Raw genomic sequence first — 20950 nt, 5'->3', positions numbered from 1 at the left:
CTTGCGGTCAGCTGCTGCCTTGCTGGAGTGCGAATGACCGGGCGTCTCCGAATCGCAGTTTTATCTCTCAACACAATAAATCCACGTGACTGTAGGGTGTGTGTTGACAGTAATTGGAATGGTATCTGTCACGTGACGCATTACGTGACACATGTCGCTCTTCAAGGGAGATGCTAAATGCATTTCGTTGTCTCTGTACTGTATACTGACAATGACAATTAAAATTGAATCTGAATCTGAATCTGATTAGCAAACACAAAACGAGGTGATATAAACTGCACATTGAACTATCTTCAATCAGACTTTGCTGGACTTTACCTTGTTCCAAACATTATTCCCTTATCATATATCTGTGCACTGTGGACGGGTTGATTGTAACCGTGTATTGTCTTTCTGCTGACTGGATAGCCAATGCGCTTGTCCTGATTTAACAAGCTGACAGCGGTTAGATTGTCAGAACACTGTCTCCAAATCCCAGTCAATATGGCCTCAGTTTCTCCCCATTGAACAGGCCAGTCATTCTGGGAATCCACCTCAAGATTCCCGCATCCCGTCTCCCAAGCCAACTGTGCTGTGTGGTTTAAGGAAACCGGAAAAAAACATAGAGCTCTAGGTGTGGGTCTGTTAAAGAAAACGTTAAAACACAACACAAATATCTGGCAAGATAATCTAGACTTTATTCCAGAGCGCCAAATACAGTGATTACTGGGGCAATCTAGGAGATAGTTAAACAAACAAAGATTCATCTGCTCCTTATTTACACACTTTCCTTTTGATGTTCCGTTTGCCAGAGCAAGCACATGAGGAATTTCCTTCTTCCCAAATGGTTTTGCAATACTCACAGACCATTCACCTCCGGGAAACACAGCACAATAAACTCAACTGAACATCACCCCATTAGAGCGACTGCAGAGGGTTTAAAGGCGCCGACCGCGGGTGAACCAAGAGTTGGATGACTGAACTTTATTGCCTTCCCCCACAGTGGGAAACGATGATTCTGCTGTGTGGGGATGTTGATGGTAAACTCGATCGCGTGTTGTGTTCTTTATCCGTATGGTTGTACGGTAACTCACACCTCACTGCATGTGATAATAAATGTAACTTAAACTTGAACTATCCAGAGATGCTGCCTGTCCCGCAAAGTAACTCCAGCTTTTTATGTCTATCTTCCTATCCATGTACCTGACCCACCTAGGTGTCTTTTAAATGTTGTAATATTACCTGCCTCAACTACCTCCTCCGGCAACTCGTTCCATATATCAACCTCACTCTGACTGAAAAAGTTGCCCCTCAGGTTCCTATTAAATCTTACTGATGAGAGTGTCTCATGTTGATGCTTTTGGTGGTGGGGGTCAGTGTCCATGATGGACTGGGCTGTGTCCACCGCTCTCTCCAGCCTCTTGCGTTTCAGTGCATTGGAATTGCCGAACCAGGCCATGATACAACCAGTCAGGTTACTGTCTCCAGTGACGTGTAGAACTCGTTGAGAGCATCATTGACATCAAATCTCAACTTCTAGGAAAGTAGACACACTGGCCTGCCTTCGTTGTGGTTAGGTAAACAGTGTGGTGATAAACATAGAAACATAGAAACATAGAAATTAGGTGCAGGAGTAGGCCATTCGGCCCTTCGAGCCTGCACCGCCATTCAATATGATCATGGCTGATCATCCAACTCAGTATCCCGTACCTGCCTTCTCTCCATACCCCCTGATCCCCTTAGCCACAAGGGCCACATCTAACTCCCTCTTAAATATAGCCAATGAACTGGCCTCAACTACCCTCTGTGGCAGAGAGTTCCAGAGATTCACCACTCTCTGTGTGAAAAAAGTTCTTCTCATCTCGGTTTTAAAGGATTTTCCCCTTATCCTTAAGCTGTGACCCCTTGTCCTGGACTTCCCCAACATCGGGAACAATCTTCCTGCATCTAGCCTGTCCAACCCCTTAAGAATTTTGTAAGTTTCTATAAGATCCCCTCTCAATCTTCTAAATTCTAGAGAGTATAAACCAAGTCTATCCAGTCTTTCTTCATCATAAGACAGTCCTGACATCCCAGGAATCAGTCTGGTGAACCTTCTCTGCACTCCCTCTATGGCAATAATGTCCTTCCTCAGATTTGGAGACCAAAACTGTACGCAATACTCCAGGTGTGGTCTCACCAAGACCCTGTACAACTACAGTAGAACCTCCCTGCTCCTATACTCAAATCCTTTTGCAATGAAAGCTAACATACCATTTGCTTTCTTTACTGCCTGCTGCACCTGCATGCCTACCTTCAATGACTGGTGTACCATGACACCCAGGTCTTGCTGCATCTCCCCCTTTCCCAATCGGCCACCATTTAGATAATAGTCTGCTTTCCTGTTTTTGCCAGGTTTTTCCTAAACCGTTAGGAAATCATACAAAAGTCCACATGACTTCTTAACTACTTGTCGGACCAGTCGGAAGGAACTGCAGATGCTGATTTACACCAAAGATAGACACAAAATGTTGGAGTAACTCAGCATATTGACTTTTCTAACTTCTAAACCTCTGCTTTCCCTCCCTCTCCATCCCTCCCCATCCTAATTCTCCGACCAGTTTGACTGTTATTAAATGTGATTCCATTTTATCTTTGTATGCTTCATTGTCTCCTTCCCCTCAGCTGAATTAATCTGTTCCAGTTTAGTGGATCTCAGTTCCCTATGATGTCTCGGTTTCACACCTTTCCCTTCCATATCTCTGTGTCTATCTCTCCCCTGACACACTGAAGAAGAGTCTCGACCCGAAACGTCGCCCATTCCTTCCCTACAGAGACGCTGCCAGTCCCACGTGGTTACTCAAGCATTTTGTGTCTATCTTCGGACCAGCCGACTAGTTTTGAGGCTCATGCACCAGAACACCTTGATCCCTCCGAACTTCATTCATTTGCAGTTTCCATCCGTTTAGATGAACAGCATTGGGTGGGCAAATATCATTTTGTCTCTGCCCTGAAAACCTGATCCTTTACTTGGAGAACCCCCTCATTCTAGACACCCAGTCAGGAGAAGCATCAGTTGTGCACCTACCCTGTTACACTTCATATGAGACGACAGTTATCATTAGTCACTCATTACACACCTGACCAAGCAGAGGTTCTCATTTTCTGCCATGCTCTGAGAGGGGGAGGGGAGACTTTACACAGATGTAAACTGCTGACCGACATCCACTATAAACCCACTGACTCCCATGGCAATCTAGACTACACTTCTTCCCACACTGCTTCCTGTAAAGACTCCATCCCCTACTCCCAATTCCTCCGTCTACGCTGCATCTGCTCCCAGGATGACGTGTTCCACATCAGGGCATCGGGGAATGGGGGTTCCCCTCCCCTACTATAGATGAGGCTCTCACCAGGATCTCCTCTATACCCCATTACTCTGCTCTCACTCCCCAACCGCCCACTCGTAGCAAGGGCAGAGTCCCCCTTGTCCTCAACTTTCACCCTACCAACCATCACATACAACAGATAATCCTCCGTCAGTTTCGCCACCACCAACGTGACCCCACCACTCACCACGCCTTCCCATCTCCTCCCCTGTCTGCTTTCCGCAGAGACCGCTCCCTCCGTAACTCCCTGGTCAATTCGTCCTTCCTACCCGAACCACCCCCTCTCCGGCACTTTCCCTTGCAAGCACAGGAAATGCTACACTTGTCACTTTACCTCCCCCCTCGACTCCATTCAAGGACCCAAGCAATCTTTCCAGGTGCGACAGAGGTTCACCTGCACCTCCTCCAACCTTATCTATTGCATCCGCTGTTCTGGGTGTCAACTGCTCTACCTCGGTGAGACCAAGTGTAGGCTGGGCGATCGTTTCGCCCAACACCTCCACTCGGTCCACAATAACCAACCTGATCTCCCGGTGGCTCAACACTTCAACTCCCCCTCCCATTCCCAATCAGACCTTTCTGTCCTGGGCCTCCTCCATGGCCAGAGTGAGGACCACCATATATTGGAGGAGCAACACCTCATATTTCCCTTGGGCAGTTTACACCCCAGCGGTATGAACATTGACCTCTAATTTCAGGCAGTCCCTACTTTCTCCTTCCCTTCTCAGCTCTCTCTCAGCCCACTCACTGTCCCCAAATCTTCTAGTCTTATAAATATATAGAAAATAGGTGCAGGAGTAGGCCATTCGGCCCCTTCCTGTCAGCACCACAATTCAATATGATCATGGCTGATCATCCACAATCAGTACCCTGTTCTTGCTTTCTCCCCATATCCCTTGATTCCGTTAGCCCCAAGAGCTATATCTAACATGCCCCACATCAGATTGGGTTTTGTAAACACAACACTTTAATGATCAAATCCTCAATAAATGTCCACGTGACCAGATTCCCCAAACATGTGGGAACCCCATTTCCCACATTACTGCTTCAGTACAAACCAAAGACAAGGCCTGTGTGTGGTCTTCCACTTCATGGCGATGACAGTAGATACTGACCCCCTTGACGTGACACAGAATAGTTATTTAGAGATACAGCATGGAAACAGGCCATTCGGCCCAACTAGTCGAGGGCGACCATCGATCTCACCTTTACACTAGTTCTAATTTATCCCACTTTCTCGCCCACTCCCTACGTACTAGGGGTAATTTACAGAGACCAATCAACCTACAAACCCGCACGTCTTTGGGATGTGGGAGGAGACCGGGACACCCAGAGGGAACCCACACGGTCACGGGGAGACTGTGCTAACTCCACACGGACAAGAACCGATGTCAGGATGGAACTTGTATCACCCGCGCCGTGAATCAGCAGCTCTACCCGCTGCGCCACTGTGCTGCCCCATTCTCAACATCAATGCCTGGGTTATAGAACTAGGTTGACCACAGTGCCGCACGACCTGGCAGTGATATGTAACCCGTTCCTCCAGGGGGAATATCTGTCTCTATATTCAGCATGTTGAAACACAACCGGATCTCACAAGTTTCACTAACACGGGTCAGCTGCAGACATTTTAATTAACGGACAAATACTAAGAGTTTGGCTTTATATAGAACTTTTATTGTGTATATTAGTACTGAAGCAAGCTTGTTAATTAACAATAGATACAACTCTACTTGTCTAAACAGTTCACATGTGTTGACCCATCAACAGCAACAGTGTTACATATCATGTCAAAGAATCACCTGTTGCTGTGCGAGACTAATCTGATTACACACATTCCCCATCAACAAGTCAGTTGAAGGGAACAGGGTCCACATTACTACACAAGTACATATTAAACCCCCCAATGTGGCTTATTTTACCATCAGCATTTCCTGCTCAATCAACGAGCTGTATGATCAAAGCTGCAATAGTAATTGTCGGTTACATTAGAAACAATGTTTTCATATAATAACAGAATGCAAAATAATACCAAAACAGTCGTGGTTACAGTTTAGTTTAGTTTAGAGATACAGCGCGGAAACAGGCCCTTCGGCCCACTGATTACATGCGGCCCATCGATCATCCCGTACACTAGCACTATCCTACACACTAGGGTCAATTTACAATGCTGACAGAAGCCAATTAACATACACACCTGTATGTCTTTGGAGTGTGGGGGAGGAAACCGTCGCACCCGGTGGAAGCCCATGCACAAACAGACAACCCCCGTAGTCAGGATTGAACCCGTGTCTCTGGCGCTGTGAGGCAGCAGCTCTACCGCTGCGCCACTGTGCCGCCCACATTCCAGTGGGATGTATTTCAGGCGGGTCATTCTCATCAGTTCTAAACATTCTCCATATCTCTTTGTCTGGAGCTGTAGATGATAGACATGGTCCCAGTTCCCTCACAGAGAGTTGGTCTTCTTGTCGATGTATCTCCACTCCTTCACCTTGGTGAAGATTACTGGGAATAAGACAAGTGACAGGTTCTCAGACACGTTCCCACTTTCCCCCACACTGGAAGTTTCCCGTCCTGGAGAGAAACGTCCTTCCCAGACACTCGCTGCCAGGCACAATCTAATGAAGGCGCTGACTTTCCAGTTCACATTGACACCAAAGTAGATGCATTGGAGTGTTTTGCTGCTGAATGAGAACTGGTTTATTGTTGCTTGTCGGGAAGTTCTGAGGGACACAAACGGGCTGGTAGAATCATAGGCAGACACAAAACGCTGCAGTAACTCAGCGGGACAGGCAGCATCTCTGGAGAAAAGGAATAGGTGGCATTTTCATGTCGACACCCTTCTTCGGATTGAGAGTCAGGGAGAGGGAAACGAGAGATATGGAATGGTACAGAGAACAAATGGATGAAATATATGCAAAAGGACAAATCAAAACAAGGCGCGATGATGAAGGACAGGTAGAGCCCACAATGGTGCATTGTTGGCTATGGGGAAGGTGGTAACGAGTTATACAGACTGTGGTACTCAACAGGATGATAGTGAAACTAGTATGATGATGAGGGTGGTGGGGGGGACGGAGAGAGAGGGGATGCAAGGGTTACTTGAAGTTAGAGATTCAATATTCATTCTGCTGGGTTGTAAACTGCCCAAGTGAGTTGCTGGCCAGATCAACACAGGACATGACCCACTGGGGCAAAGGTTCCCACTATAATATGTCCCGCTTGTGACTACTTCAGGGTCAGTGCTTTACATCTTTAGGGGGCTTCTGAAGTGTTTGTAGTCGTGGTGTGTGAAACATGGACACAGCATGACCCGATGCACAGCAAGCTGAACATGACCAGATCACCCAGCACAGGGTTGATGCTTCACAGGTGAACATTCACCAGGATGCTGGGAATAATATCTCTGTACTTGTTCAACATAGGGCGCAGATCCTTTATGGCCGCCTGTTCAACTGAGTGCCCCTCCCCCTCCCTCAGTAATGTACCACAGTGTCAGAATTTTCAAAATGGACGAGGAATATTTCCAAAAATGATTACAGCAAACAGCAGGAACAGGGAACTGCAGATGCTGGTTTACAGAAAAAAGTCACAAAGTGCTAGAGGAACTCAGTTGACCTGGCAGCATCTCAGGAGAACATGACGATAGGCACAAAATGCTGGAGTAAGTCAGAGGGACAGGCAGCATCTCAGAAAGAAGGAATGGGCGACGTTTCGTGTCGTGACCTTCCTCAGTGATAGTCAATGGAGAGGGAGACATAGAGATATGGGAGGGTGAGGTGTGAAAACGAGAGATCAAAGGGGACGCTGCTGAAGGAAAATGTAGAATGGATCATTGTTAGGTGAGGGGAAGGTGCCAAGGAGGCATTCAACCAGAAAAATTCATTCGGGAGGACAGTGAAGCCAGTCCGAAAACTAGAATGGGGGAGGGATAGAGAGAGAGGGAAAGCAAGGGGTCCTTGCCATTGGACTAATTAATATTCATACCGCTGGGTTGTGAGCTGCCCGAGCGAAACATGAGATGCTGTTCCTCTAACTTTCATGAAGCCTCACTCTGACAGTGGACAGAAAGGTCAGTGTGGGAAAGGGAGGGGGAGTTAAAGTGTTTAGCAAACGGGAGATCACGTGGGCCTAGACAGTCTAACAGAGAGCTCCAAGCAAACAGCAATCAGTAAGAATTAGCGCACGATTTGGCGTTAGCTTTCTTCAAAGTATGAAGCCCAGCACAACGTGAAATGACGGGATGGATATTGGTGCAGAGCGGTTACTCGGCGCCTTTGGCAACAGCGAGCACCTTCTCTGCGCACTCGACCAGAAGTTGCAGCGCGTCACTCAGTATCGAGTAGGTCATCAGAAATGATGACCCGGCTCCAAAAAGTGAACCAATTACTGGGATTAGGTAAAGAGCGGATTCCACGGCTGAAACAGTGACGCCGACTGCACCTAACCCCATCCTGACTATAACGGGTGCAGTTATTTCTCCCAGTAGGAATGATTGTGCTGCGGCTTTCAGATCTTCCACGGACTTGCCTGTTCTCTCGGCCAATATGCGGAGAGCTGCATCATCCAGACACAGGCATTTACGGAAATCAATTATCGCTCCAATCAATATCTCCATGTTACAGGCGGCAGAGAGACCCGGGACCGGGATCGCTCCCACTCCTGCCGATATGATCGCCAACATCCAGATACGTTTCTCCAACACCTCACGTTTCTTCCAAATAATCTGCACACTGGTGTTGGGAAGGGCCAGGATGAAGACAGATTCCTTTATACTTGGTAAACCATCTGCAAGTGCTTCCATAAACTGAGGGAAATCATACATATTCTTCTTGAAACTGGATATCAGGAACACATTGGGATCAGGGATCCCGGCCTTTCCCAATTTACTGACGCAGTCGCTCCGGATCTTTCCCATTTCTGCATCTTCATCAAATTCCCCCCCTTCTAGCTTCATTGAATAAAGGTCAGCGTCAATCTTAGAGCGGACAAAATAGAACTCCTTCCCCAGCCGCTTAATCTCCGTGGCAAGATTTGCATCATTCTCTCTGAATCGACCAGCTGACACTATGATGAAGAAATCGTATTTTTTAAATTGCATTTCCTTCAGGTAGGAACCCGCGGTGAATCGTGTAGTTCCGACCCCCGGCAGGTCCCAGTAGCGGACATAGCGCAGAGTGGGATGTGGGTATCCGGTTGGCTCCATTGTAGTTTCCGTGGTCCCAACCGCAGCCGCTCCCTCATCTCGTTTACTAAGCCCTCTCATGGCGTTGATGAAGCTGGATTTTCCTGCACCCGAGTCTCCCGTCACGGCGATGTTCAGCTCGGTGTTGTCCAGTTCTTTCACCTTCTTCTCCAGCAGAGGTTGAACATTTTCCACACCTCCCGTTTCGAACTCAGACTTCACTTTGTTGAGCTCTTCCTGTGTGAAGAATGAGAGGGTCTCAGACTGAGCCGCCTGTTGGCTGAAAGGAAACGTGTTCGGTGAAAGTTTCCAGTTGAAATGAAACCATATAACCATATAACAATTACAGCACGGAAACAGGCCATCTCGACCCTACAAGTCCGTGCCGAACACATAATCTCCCCTAGTCCCATATACCTGCGCTCAGACCATAACCCTCCATTCCCTTCCCATCCATATAACTATCCAATTTATTTTTAAATGATAAAAACGAACCTGCCTCCACCACCTTCACTGGAAGCTCATTCCACACAGCCACCACTCTCTGAGTAAAGAAGTTCCCCCTCATATTACCCCTAAACTTCAGTCCCTTAATTCTCAAGTCATGTCCCCTTGTTTGAATCTTCCCTACTCTCAGTGGGAACAGCTTTTCCACGTCAACTCTGCCTATCCCTCTCATCATTTTAAAAACCTCTATCAAGTCCCCCCTTAACCTTCTGCGCTCCAAAGAATAAAGCCCTAACTTGTTCAACCTTTCTCTGTAACTTAGTTGCTGAAACCCAGGCAACATTCTAGTAAATCTCCTCTGTACTCTCTCTATTTTGTTGACATCCTTCCTATAATTAGGCAACCAAAATTGTACACCATACTCCAGAATTGGCCTCACCAATGCCTTGTACAATTTTAACATTACATCGCAACTTCTATACTCAATGCTCTGATTTATAAAGGCCAGCACACCAAAAGCTTTCTTTACCACCCTATCTACATGAGATTCCACTTTCAGGGAACTGTGCACAGTTATTCCCAGATCCCTCTGTTCACCTACATTCTTCAATTCCCTACCATTTACCATGTATGTCCTATTTTGATTTGTCCTGCCAAGATGTAGCACCTCACACTTATCAGCATTAAACTCAATCTGCCATCTTTCAGCCCACTCTTCCAACTGGCATAAATCTCTCTGTAGACTTTGAAACTCTACTTCATTACCCGCAACCCCACCTATCTTAGTATCATCTGCATACTTACTAATCCAATTTACCACACCATCATCCAGATCATTGATGTACATGACAAACAACAGTGGACCCAACACAGATCCCTGTGGCACCCCACTCGTCACTGGCCTCCAACCTGACAAACAACCATCCACCATTACTCTCTGGCATCTCCCATTCAGCCACTGTTGAATCCATCTTGCTACTCCACCATTAATACCCAACCATTGAACCTTCTTAACCAACCTTCCATGAGGAACCTTGTCAAAGGCCTTACTGAAGTCCATATACACAACGTCCACTGCTTTACCCTCATCAATTTCCCGAGTAACATCTTCTGAAACCAACTGAAATAAAGGACAAGCACCTTCTCTCCCTTTCCCTCTTCTCTTCCCATTGTTCCACCTGGATACACACCATTTATCCGACAATCCCGCACTTTCCCCCTTCCCCATCACCTTCACCTATATCCATTCCTCCAGCTTCTCATCTCACATCTCTTCTCTTGGGCTAGGAGTAGAATTAGGCCATTCGGCCCATCTATCCCACGAGTTCTCCTTATCTCAGTCTTTTCATCACCGGCCGTCCTTCAATCATCACCCCCCTCCCCCACCCCCCAACATCTATCAACCTATCACTTGCCTGACTTAGTCCTGCCCCCAATCCTCATCCAGCCGCCTCCCTCCAATCACAATCAGAGTGAAGAAGGGTCCCGACCCGAAACGCCACCTGTCCCCCAGAGATGCTGCCTGACCCGCTGAGTTACTCCAGCGCTGTGCTTGAGGTGAGGGAGGAGAGGTGGAGAAGTAACATTGTGTGATGTATCCGGACATACCTGGAGCTGGCATTTCCCATTCTCCTTCTCTGACTGTCCTTGTCTCGCCTGTGTGATGATCCAGTGGTCCCAGCACTGCCCGGGGGGGGAGAGGTCTGGGCACCGGGGCTCCTCCTTGTCTTCAGTTGTGTGTGTTCTCCTAGAGGAAAGCAGAGAGGTTGCTGGTGGTTCTTTCTGTAGCAGAGGTGTATGTAAGGCAGCAAAGTATCTCCCTCTTAATCAATATACGTCATTTGGCCCAACTGGTCCGTGCCAACACAATGCCCCATCTATGCTAGTCCCACATGCTCACAATGGCCCATACCTTTATAAACCTTTTTCATCCATGCCACTGTCCAAATGTATTTTAGATCAGTGGTTCTCAAATGGGGGTACGCGTACCACTGGAGGTACATGAAGGCACTACAGGGGGTACGTGAGGTGTTAAAATATAGGCCTACATATATTTAAAAAGTAGCATCCATGTAAAAATCCTTTAAAAATAATTATTTAATTAATATTTCAGGTAAATATTAGTATAAGTTCATAAAATGAATTTTATATTCAGTAGGCTGTTCAATTTCATTATCCTAAAAACCCAGAGTCTTCCCCATTCCAGGATGGTTCGACCCAACCTGTCATATGCCACCCGGCATCACCTGTCAATCACAACTCAAACGATGGAGTTGTGGTTGAAGCGTAGCAGCAATTCTTTTGAAACCACGGAGGGACAAGTGGCAAAGAAGGCCAAACCAGAGCCGGGAAAATTCCGGCTGTATCTTGAAGATTATGTTTTAATTGGATTTACGTCCACAAGTTGCAACCCACCCAAGGCACTGTGTTTTTTCTGTGGGGAGAAATTAGCTAACAGTAGCATGAAGCCAGCACATCTGCAGCGTCATCTTAAGACAAAACATGGGTGTCACGTTGGTAATCCACCTGACTTTTTTAAGAGGAAACTGTCTGAATTCAGATCATCTCAAGAAGATGCGGAAGGCCTCCACAACATCAGCCAAAGCCCTGGATGCCTCTTATGCAGTGTCTTTGCTCGTAGCTAAAGCCAAGAAGCCATTCACTATCGCTGAAGACCTGCTCCTTCCAGCGGCTGTAGTGCTGGCTGAGACTATGCTGGACAAAAATGCAGCGGAGAAATTAAAGACTGTACCGTTGTCAAATGACTCTGTTTGCCGCAGAGTAGATACAATGGGAACAGACATTGTCGAGCAAGTTGTGGGAAAACTTAGCGACTCCTTTTCACTCCAGCTGGATGAATCCACAGATGTCAGTGGAAATGCACAACTTGTTGCTTTTGTGAGGTACGTTGACACTGACGACATTTATGAGCACATACTAATCTGCAAAAGTTTGAAGGGGAAAACAACAGGAGAGGACATATTTGATGTTGTCAATGCCGCTTTCTGTGAAAACGGTTTGCGCTGGAAATCCTGCAGCAGCATCTGTACAGACGCAGCGGCATCAATGACGGGCAGCGCAAAAGGACTAATAGCGCGCATTAAAAAAGAAAACCCCGACGTGATGTGGACTCACTGTGTCAAACACAAGGAGGCATTGGCGTACAAGAAAATGAGCCCTGTGTTACATGACGTTTTGAACAGCAGCATCAAAGTGATCAACTTCATTAAGTCAAGGCCACTTAATGCACGCCTGTTTCGCCGCCTCTGTGAAAATATGGGAGCTGAACACACACAACTGCTGCTGCACACAGAAGTGCGCTGGCTCTCTCGAGGGGGAATACTCAACCGGCTGTTGGAATTAAGATCCGAAGTACACGCCTTTCTGATTGAGCACAGATCTCCCCATGCCACCTTGTTCCAGGACACAGACTGGCTTGCAAAGCTGTGCTATCTGGCAGATATATTCAGCAAACTGAACAAACTGAATATGTCTCTGCAGGGCAAGGACACCAGCATTTTAAACCTGTATGACAAGGTGAGTGGCTTCCTGAAGAAAGCAGAACTGTGGAGAAGGGCCTGTGCACAGGAGGATTTCACCTGCTTTCCTCAGCTGGATGATTTTCTCTCTAGTGAGGATGTGGACAGAGCTCCAGTCAAGTTGGTCATAGTGGGACATTTGACCAAGTTGATACAGGATTTTCATTCCTACTTTCCTGACATGGAGGAGAAATCTGCACAGCTGGATTGGGTGAGAAACCCATTTCTCTTGTCCAAAGCAAACTGAAGCAAGCTCCCTGTCACCTATCAGAAAAAACTCTTGGAAGTGTCATCTGATCGGGGCCTCCAGATGAAGTTTGCCACGTTCACACATGCACTGACTTCACAGCCCAACACCTGGACTTCCATCTATTATATCCACGTACTGAAATTTGGAACTGTAATGTGTATTGTAACTGTAATTTTTAACATTTTTTTAAAAACGTTTTTAATATTTAATATAATCTTTAAACATATGCCTAAGAATACTACCTATTGATCCTTCACCATTTTGCCTTTATAGATATGTATATAGCGCCGCAGAATTGTGCACCTATCCCCCCCTCCCCCTCTCCCTTTTGTTTTTGATTTCTGTTTCTTGTTTTTTTGTACTAAATTATATGTATGCACTGAGTACGAGCTGCTTTTAATCTCATTGTACATGTATAGTGACAATAAATGGCATATCTATATCTATATCTTACACAGTTTTGGGTGTGTGTGAAGCAGGAGCACCCTGACCTGGGACAGAAAGCTTTGGAGCAGCTACTACCCTTTGCCTCCACATATTTATGTGAGGCCTCCTTCTCTGCAATGACTGTGATCAAAACAAAGCAGAGAAACAGACTGTGCCTGGAGAAGAGCTTGATCACAGCAGTTGCCTCCCTGCCACCAAGAATGAAAAAGATCCTCAGTGAAGCACAAGCCCAAGTGTCTCACTAAAATGTCTCACTAAGTGCAAAAACACTCAGTTCAGTGCAACAATGCAATATTCAGTGTTGACAGTTTGTAATGTTAAGATGTCAGTCTTTTTGATTCTTAAAAAGATATTTTAAGATGATAAATATTTTTATTTTTTATTTTTAGCTATTTCTGCTTTTATTTAAAATTAAGTTAATGATTTTTTTTTGAGCACAGATCTTTACTATGATCCCAAAAGAGGACACTTTATGTTGATAATTATTTTTATGGCACAAATCTTTATTTATAATTAAGTTAATTATTTCTTTCTTTTTTTTACTTATATCTTTTTATTTCCAAATAGTTCAAGAGAGACCACTACAAATGAGCAGTGTTTTGCATGTTTATGGAGTTTTAAATGGTTCATTTTATAGTTTTAAATGGTTATATGGTCACTGTTTTCACTACATTAGTTTGAATCACTACATTTTAGTGAAGAGAAATATTTGGAATACATTTAGTCATGGATTATTAACATTTAAAATGTTTGAAATAGTTTTTTTTCAAATGTTTGAATTTTGTATGTGTTTATCAGTTCCAAAGTTTAATAAATCAGACACTGATGGCACAGTGCTCTGTTTTAAGTCTTTTTTTTCAACCAAAAATGCTTTGCGCTGGTTAGGGGGTACTTGGCTGAAAAAAAATTCACAGGGGGTACATCACTGAAAAAAGGTTGAGAACCACTGCTTTAGATGTTGTTATAGTACCTGCTTCAATTAGTTCCTCTGGTAGCTCGTTGCACAGACCCGCCACCCTCTGAGTAAAAAAGCTGTCCCTCATGTTCCAATGGAACCTTTCCTCCCTCACTTTAACCCTAAGCCTCTACCACGGGTAAGAGACTGTGATTCACCCTCAATTTTCCTCATGATATTGCACGCATCTTTTAGATCACCCCTCGTCCTCATGCGCTCCAAGGAATAAAGACTTAGTCTGCCCAACCTCTCCCTAGAGCTCAAGTCTTCGAGTCCTTGAAACATCCCCGTAAATCTTCTCTGCGCTCTTTCCAGCTTAATTCAGTTCAGTTCAGTTTAGTTCACTAACACGTGTACTGAGGTACAGTGAAAAGCTTTTGTTGTGTGGCTATCCAGTCAGCGGGAAGACAATCCATTATTGTAATTGAACCATTTACAATGTACAGATACACGATAAGGGAATAACGTCTAGTGCAAGGTAAAGCCAGTAAAGTCTGATCAAAGATAGTCAGAGGGCCCCGGGAGAGGTAGATAGTAGTTCAGGACTGCTCTCTAGTTGTGTTGGGATAAAACCCTGTGACAGTAACTTGCTTTGAATCTCCCAGTGATTCTCAGGAACAAGTTGCATCTGCAGAATAAAGGAATTAGACTTTAAAATTAACCTACGAACATTCCTCTCACCTTCGCTCCCCCCATCCTCCACCCTGGTTATTTCATCAGCTCCATAGTTCACATTGTTTCCCTTCAGATCACACAATGGGCACCGCCCTGCCTGAGCTCATTTGTTACCAGCCCTGATATGTCCTGGAGAAACTCAGTGGGTGCAGCAGCATCTATGGAGCGATGGAAATAGGCAACGTTTCGGGCCGAAACCCTTCTTCAGACTGATGTGGGGGTGGTGGAAGGGGGGGGCGAGGGGGCAGCAGGGGGGAAGAAGAAAGACGAAGAGATGGAGCAGGGCAAGAGTGAGGACCACCGTAAATTGGAGGAGCAACACCTCATATTTCGCTTGGGCAGTTTGCACCCCAGCGGTATGAGCATTGACTGCTCTAATTTCAGGTAGTCCTTACATTCCGCTAAGAGACCACTATTTGACAGTTATACCTACAATGAGAAAACCCACGCAGGTCACAGGGAGAACTCCGTACAGCCAACACCCGTAGTCGGGATCAAACCCAGGTCTCTGGAGCTGCAAGCGCTGTAAGGCAGTAACTTTACCGCTGCGCCACCGTGCCGCCCCCGTTCGGCTTGTACTCGCTAGAATTTAGAAGATTGAGGGGGGATCTATTGAAACTTACAAAATTCTTAAGGGGTTGGACAGGCTAGATGCAGGAAGATTATTCCCGATGTTGGGGAAGTCCAGAACTAGGGGTCACAGTTTAAGGATAAGAGGGATGTATTTTAGGACCGAGATGAGAAAATCATTTTTTACACACAGAGTGGTGAATCTGTGGAATTCTCAGCCACAGAAGGTGGTTGAGGCCAGTTCATTGGCTATATTTAAGATGTGGCCTTGTGGCTAAAGGGATCAGGGGGTATGGAGAGAAGACAGGGATGGGATACTGAGTTGGGTGATCAGCCATGATCATATCGAATGGCGGTGCAGGCTTGAAGGGCCGAATGGCCTACTCCTGCACCTATTTTCTATGTTTCTATGTTTCTAAGTTTGCGGTCACCGGCAATGGGCTGAATACATCACGGGGGGGGGACAAGATAGACACCAAATACTGGAGTAACTCAGCTGGACAGGGAGTATCTCTGGAGAGAAGGAATGGGTGATGTTTTGGGTCGATAACCTTCTTCAGACTGGTCAGGGAAGAGGGAGATGCATAGATAAGGAAGTTTAAGGTGTGAAAATGGGCCAAAGAGGATGGAGATCAAGGGAAATGTAGAATAGATCATTGTTAGTTGGGAGAAGAGAACAACAAAGCAAATCGAAATAAAATGTTGTCGAAGATAGAGACTGGTTGGAGAACTGGGAAGGGGAAAGGATGGAGAGAGAGAGAAAGACCCAAAGAGGACCAGGAACTGTTGGTGAGGGAGGAGTGTCGTCAGGGCAGTGAGTATAATACCCGATCACAGGGCTTGTTTCCACAGAGGCCCCGGAACCGTTGGTGAGGGAGGAGCCCAAATCTGTTATGTTCCATTCACATTTCACAGTTCAAAACAAGTGGGCTTGACGAAGCCGCTGATTGGTGGAAGCAGACAAGAGGAAGCAGTTGATTGGGAGTCAGATCCCTGCTGATTTCTTCCAGCACTTTGTATTGCATTCTGGGTAAGGGGGGAGCATGAGGGGTATGAGTGTCAGGGCAGTTTACTGTTCAGGATGTCAGTTGTGGGAAGTCATGGAGTCTGACAGCCTTCCAGACGTCCACATCTGCGCCAGGTGCGTTGAGATGGGGCTCCTAAGGGACCGTATTAGGAACCTGGAGCAGCAGCTCGATGACCTCCGTCTGGTCAGGGAGAGTGAGGAGTTCATAGAATGGAGTTACAGAGAGGTGGTCACTCCAAGACCATGGGAGGCAGGCAAGTGGGTCACGGTTAGGAGGGCAAGGGGCAGAGGCAGGGACTGGAGAGTACCCCGGTGGCTGTAAACCTTGACAATAAGTATTCCTGTTTGAGTACTGTTGGGGGGGGGGGGGACAGCCTAACTGGGGGTAGCAACAGCGGCTGGTCCTCCGGTACAGAGACCGGCCCTGTTGCTCAGAAGGGATAGAAAAGAAGAGGAGGGCAGTAGTAATAGGGGACTCTATAGTTAGGGGGTCGGATAGGCGATTCTGTGGACGCAGTCAGGAAACCCGGATGGTAGTTTGCCTCCCTGGTGCCAGGGTCTGGGATGTGTCTGAACGTGTCCAAGATATCCTGAAATTGGAGGGAGAGGAGCCTGAGGTCGTGGTACATATAGGTACCAATGACATAGGTAGAACAAGAGAAGAGGTCCTGAAAGGAGAATTTAGGGAGTTTGGGAGAGAGTTAAGGAGAAGGACCGCAAAGGTGACAATCTCGGGATTACTGCCTGTGCCACACGACTGTGAGAGTAAGAATGGAGCGAGGTGGAGGATAAATGCGTGGCTGAAGGACTGGTGCAGTGGGTATGGATTCAAGTTTCTGGAACATTGGGACCTCTTTTGGGGAAGGTGTGACCTGTAAATAAAGGACGGGTTGCACTTGAACCTGAGGGGGACCAATATCCTGGCGGGGAGATTTGCAAAGACAATAGGGTGATTTCACGAAAGGTCACGGGAGCATAGATCCTCACCCACGTGACCGCAAAATCCAACTGGGGTACAAACGCCGCTTCCGGTACATGTTATACAGGGTCTTGGTGAGACCACACCTGGAGTATTGCGTACAGTTTTGGTCTCCAAATCTGAGGAAGGACATTATTGCCATAGAGGGAGTGCAGAGAAGGTTCGGTCACCAGACTGATTCCTGGGATGTCAGGACTGTCTTATGAAGAAAGATTGGATAGACTTGGTTTATACTCTCTAGAATTTAGGAGATTGAGAGGGGATCTTATAGAAACTTACAAAATTCTTAAGGGGTTGGACAGGCTAGATGCAGGAAGATTGCTCCCGATGTTGGGAAAGTCCAGGACAAGGGGTCACAGCTTAAGGATAAGGGAGAAATCCTTTAAAACCGAGATGAGGAGAACTTTTTTCACACAGAGAATAGTGAATCTCTGGAACTCTCTGCCACAGAGGGTAGTTGAGGCCAGTTCATTGGCTATATTTAAGAGGGAGTTAGATGTGGCCCTTGTGGCCAAGGGGATCAGAGGGTATGGAGAGAAGGCAGGTACGGGATACTGAGTTGGATGATCAGCCATGATCATATTGAATGGCGGTGCAGGCTCGAAGGGCCGAATGGCCTACTCCTGCACCTAATTTCTATGTTTCTATGTTATTGATGCTGAAAACGCGCACTTTCACACCCGTTAAAAACCTGGTAAACGGCCCGTTTTTGAGCTGTAAATAACTGTGCCAGTTGGGGTGACCGTGAGGCACAGTTATCTTACTTTACAGTCCAGAAGATAGATAAAAACGAAGGTAAATACAAGAGGGAGCTGAAGGGGCAACAACAGCGGAAGTGGTCAGCGGACATTCGCCGTGGAGATATAAAGATCGAAAATATCGGGAATTATCGCGTTTGCTCGCTGCATTTCATCAAAAGTAAGGCATTATTGACGTTTTATCTTTATTCATTTGTTATATGAAAAGTTGTAAAAGTGAAAAATCTATCAGTAAAATTGCAAAATCGCCCATGGTTCTCTGGTGGGTTTTAACATGCAAAATGAAAACGCTTGTGAAGCTACATTTACCATTTAAATAATCATAAACTATCAATGTGTTTTGAAATAAATTTTACTCAGATGCAAACAAGAAACATTGAGAAATATATTTTGGCAAATAATTAAATGTCCTGATTTTGTCCAATTAACAGCTGATAATTATCCCATTCCTTAGCTTGCATCTTAGTAAAATTTATTTCAAAACACATTGATAGTTTATGATTATTTAAATGGTAAATGTAGCTTCAGAAGCGTTTTCATTTTGCATGTTAAAACCCACCTGAGAACCATGGGCGATTTTGCAATTTTACTGAAGGATTTTTCACTTTTACAACTTTTCATATAACAAATGAATAAAGATAAAACGTCAATAATGCCTTACTTTTGATGAAATGCAGCGAGCAAACGCGATAATTCCCGATATTTTCGATCTTTATATCTCCACGTCGAATGTATTGTATTTACCTTCTTTTTTATCTATCTTCTGGACTGTAAAGTAAGATAATTGTGCCTCATGGTCACCCCGACTGGCACAGTTATTTACAGCTCAAAAACGGGCGTTTTCGTGGTTTTTAACGGGTGTGAAAGTGCGCGTTTTCAGCATCAATAACATGTACCGGAAGTGGCGTTTGTACCCCAGTTGGATTTTGCGGTCACGTGGGTGAGGATCTATGCTCCAGTGACCTTTCGTGAAATCACCCTATTGGGGAGACTTAAACTAGAACGGTTGGGGGAGGGACTCAAATAGAGAAAGCTAGTAGACAGTGTGTGAGGCAGGAGGCAGAGAACGGAAGCTTTCAGACCCAACATGTAGGGGAGAAAGAAGAAAAAGATAATAAACAGAGAATAAGAGGTGGTGGGTTTCTTAAATGTGTGAGCAGAGTGACAGAGGGGTGTAAAATGAGGGTAGAAGCAATAGGTAGCAAGGTGAAAAGTAAAAGTGGCAGGCAGACAAATCCAGTGCAAAAATCAAAAAGGGCCGTTTTTCAACATAATTGAATACGGGGTAAGAGTGTTGTAAAAACAAGCCTGAAGGCTTTGTGTCTCAATGCAAGGAGCATTTGTAATAAGGTGGATGAGTTGAATGTGCAGATAGCTATTAATGACTATGATACATTTGGGATCATGGCGACATGGCTCCAGGGTGACCAAGGCTGGGAGCTGAACATCCAGGGATATTCAATATTCAGGAGGGATAGACAGAAAGGAAAAGGAGGTGGGGTAGCGTTGCTGGTTAAAGATGAGATTAACGCAATAGAAAGGAAGGACATTAGTTTGGAGGATGTGGAATCGGTATGGGTAGAGCTGCGAAACACTAAGGGGCAGAAAACGCTAGTGGAGTTGTGTACAGGCCACCTAACAGTAGTAGTGGAGTTGGAGATGGCATCAAACAGGAAATTAGAAATGCGTGCAACAAAGGTAAAACAGTTATAATGGGTGACTTCAATCTACATATAGATTGGGTGAATCAAATTGGCAGGGGTGCTGAGGAAGAGGATTTCTTGGAATATATGCAGGATAGTTTTCTAAACCAACATGTAGAGGAACCAGCGAGAGAGCAGGCTATTCTAGACTTGGTATTGAGAAATGAGGAAGGGTTAGTTAGTAGTCTTGGTGTGCGTGGCTCCTTGGGCAAGAGTGGCCATAATATGGTTGAGTTCTTCATTAGGATGGAGAGTGACATTGTTAATTCAGAAACAAGGGTTCTGAACTTAAAGAAAGGTAACTTTGAGGGTATGAGACGTGAATTGGCCAAGATAGACTGGCAATTGATTCTGAAAGGGTTGATGGTGGATATGCAATGGAAGGCATTTAAAGGCTGCATGGACTACAACAAGTGTTCATCCCAGTTTGGCAAAATAATAAATCAGGGAAGGCCGTGCATCCATGGATAACAAGGGAAATCAGGGATGGTATCAAAAAAAATGAAGGGTACAAATTAGCCAGAAAAAGCAGCCTACCAGAGGACTGGGAGAAATTCAGAGTCCAGCAGAGGACAAAAGGCTTAATTAGGAAAGGAAAAATAGATTATGAAAGAAAACTGGCAGGGAACATAAAAACTGACTGCAAAAGATTTTTATAGATATGCGAAGAGAAAAAGATTAGTTAAAACAAATGTAGGTCCATTGCAGTCAGAAACAGGTGAATTGATCATGGGGAACAAGGACATGGCAGACCAATTGAATAACTACTTTGGTTCTGTCTTCACTAAGGAAGACATACATAATCTGCCGGAAATAGCAGGGGACTGGGAGTCAAATGAGATGGTGGAACTGAGTGAAATCCAGGTTAGCCGGGAAGTGGTGTTAGGTAAATTGAATGAATTAAAAGCCGAAAGATCCCCAGGGCCAGAGAGGCTCCATCCCAGAGTACTTAAGGAAGTAGCCCCAGAAATAGTGGATGCATTAGTGATAATTTTTCAAAATTCTTTAGATTCTGGAGTAATTCCTGAGGATTGGAGGGTAGCTAATGTAACCCCACTTTTTAAAAAG

The 20950-nt window shown here is 45.5% G+C and overlaps 2 protein-coding genes across 4 annotated transcripts in view; one reads left to right on the top strand and one right to left on the bottom strand.

Moving 5' to 3' along the window:
- Window positions 1-5002: 5002 nt before the first annotated feature.
- LOC129701968 (interferon-inducible GTPase 5-like) overlaps window positions 5003-20950 on the bottom strand; it is a 61276-nt gene continuing 45328 nt past the window's right edge. For all 3 annotated transcript variants that reach the window (XM_055643427.1, XM_055643426.1, XM_055643425.1), the window contains exons 2-3: window positions 10588-10726; window positions 5003-8812 (exon numbers count right to left, since the gene is read on the bottom strand). In XM_055643427.1, the coding sequence (XP_055499402.1) occupies window positions 7612-8812; window positions 10588-10607 (1221 nt within the window). In that variant the 5' untranslated portion in view covers window positions 10608-10726 and the 3' untranslated portion in view covers window positions 5003-7611. The remainder of the gene's footprint in view (window positions 8813-10587; window positions 10727-20950) is intronic.
- On the top strand, window positions 11554-12765 carry LOC129702397 (zinc finger BED domain-containing protein 5-like). The gene has a single exon (XM_055644175.1). It carries the CDS (start codon window positions 11554-11556, stop codon window positions 12763-12765), a length of 1212 nt encoding a protein of 403 aa, XP_055500150.1.

This window comes from Leucoraja erinacea, chromosome 12, assembly GCF_028641065.1.
Source record: "Leucoraja erinacea ecotype New England chromosome 12, Leri_hhj_1, whole genome shotgun sequence".
NCBI classification, from domain to species: domain Eukaryota; kingdom Metazoa; phylum Chordata; class Chondrichthyes; order Rajiformes; family Rajidae; genus Leucoraja; species Leucoraja erinaceus.
This window is presented reverse-complemented; position numbering and strand designations above follow the sequence as displayed.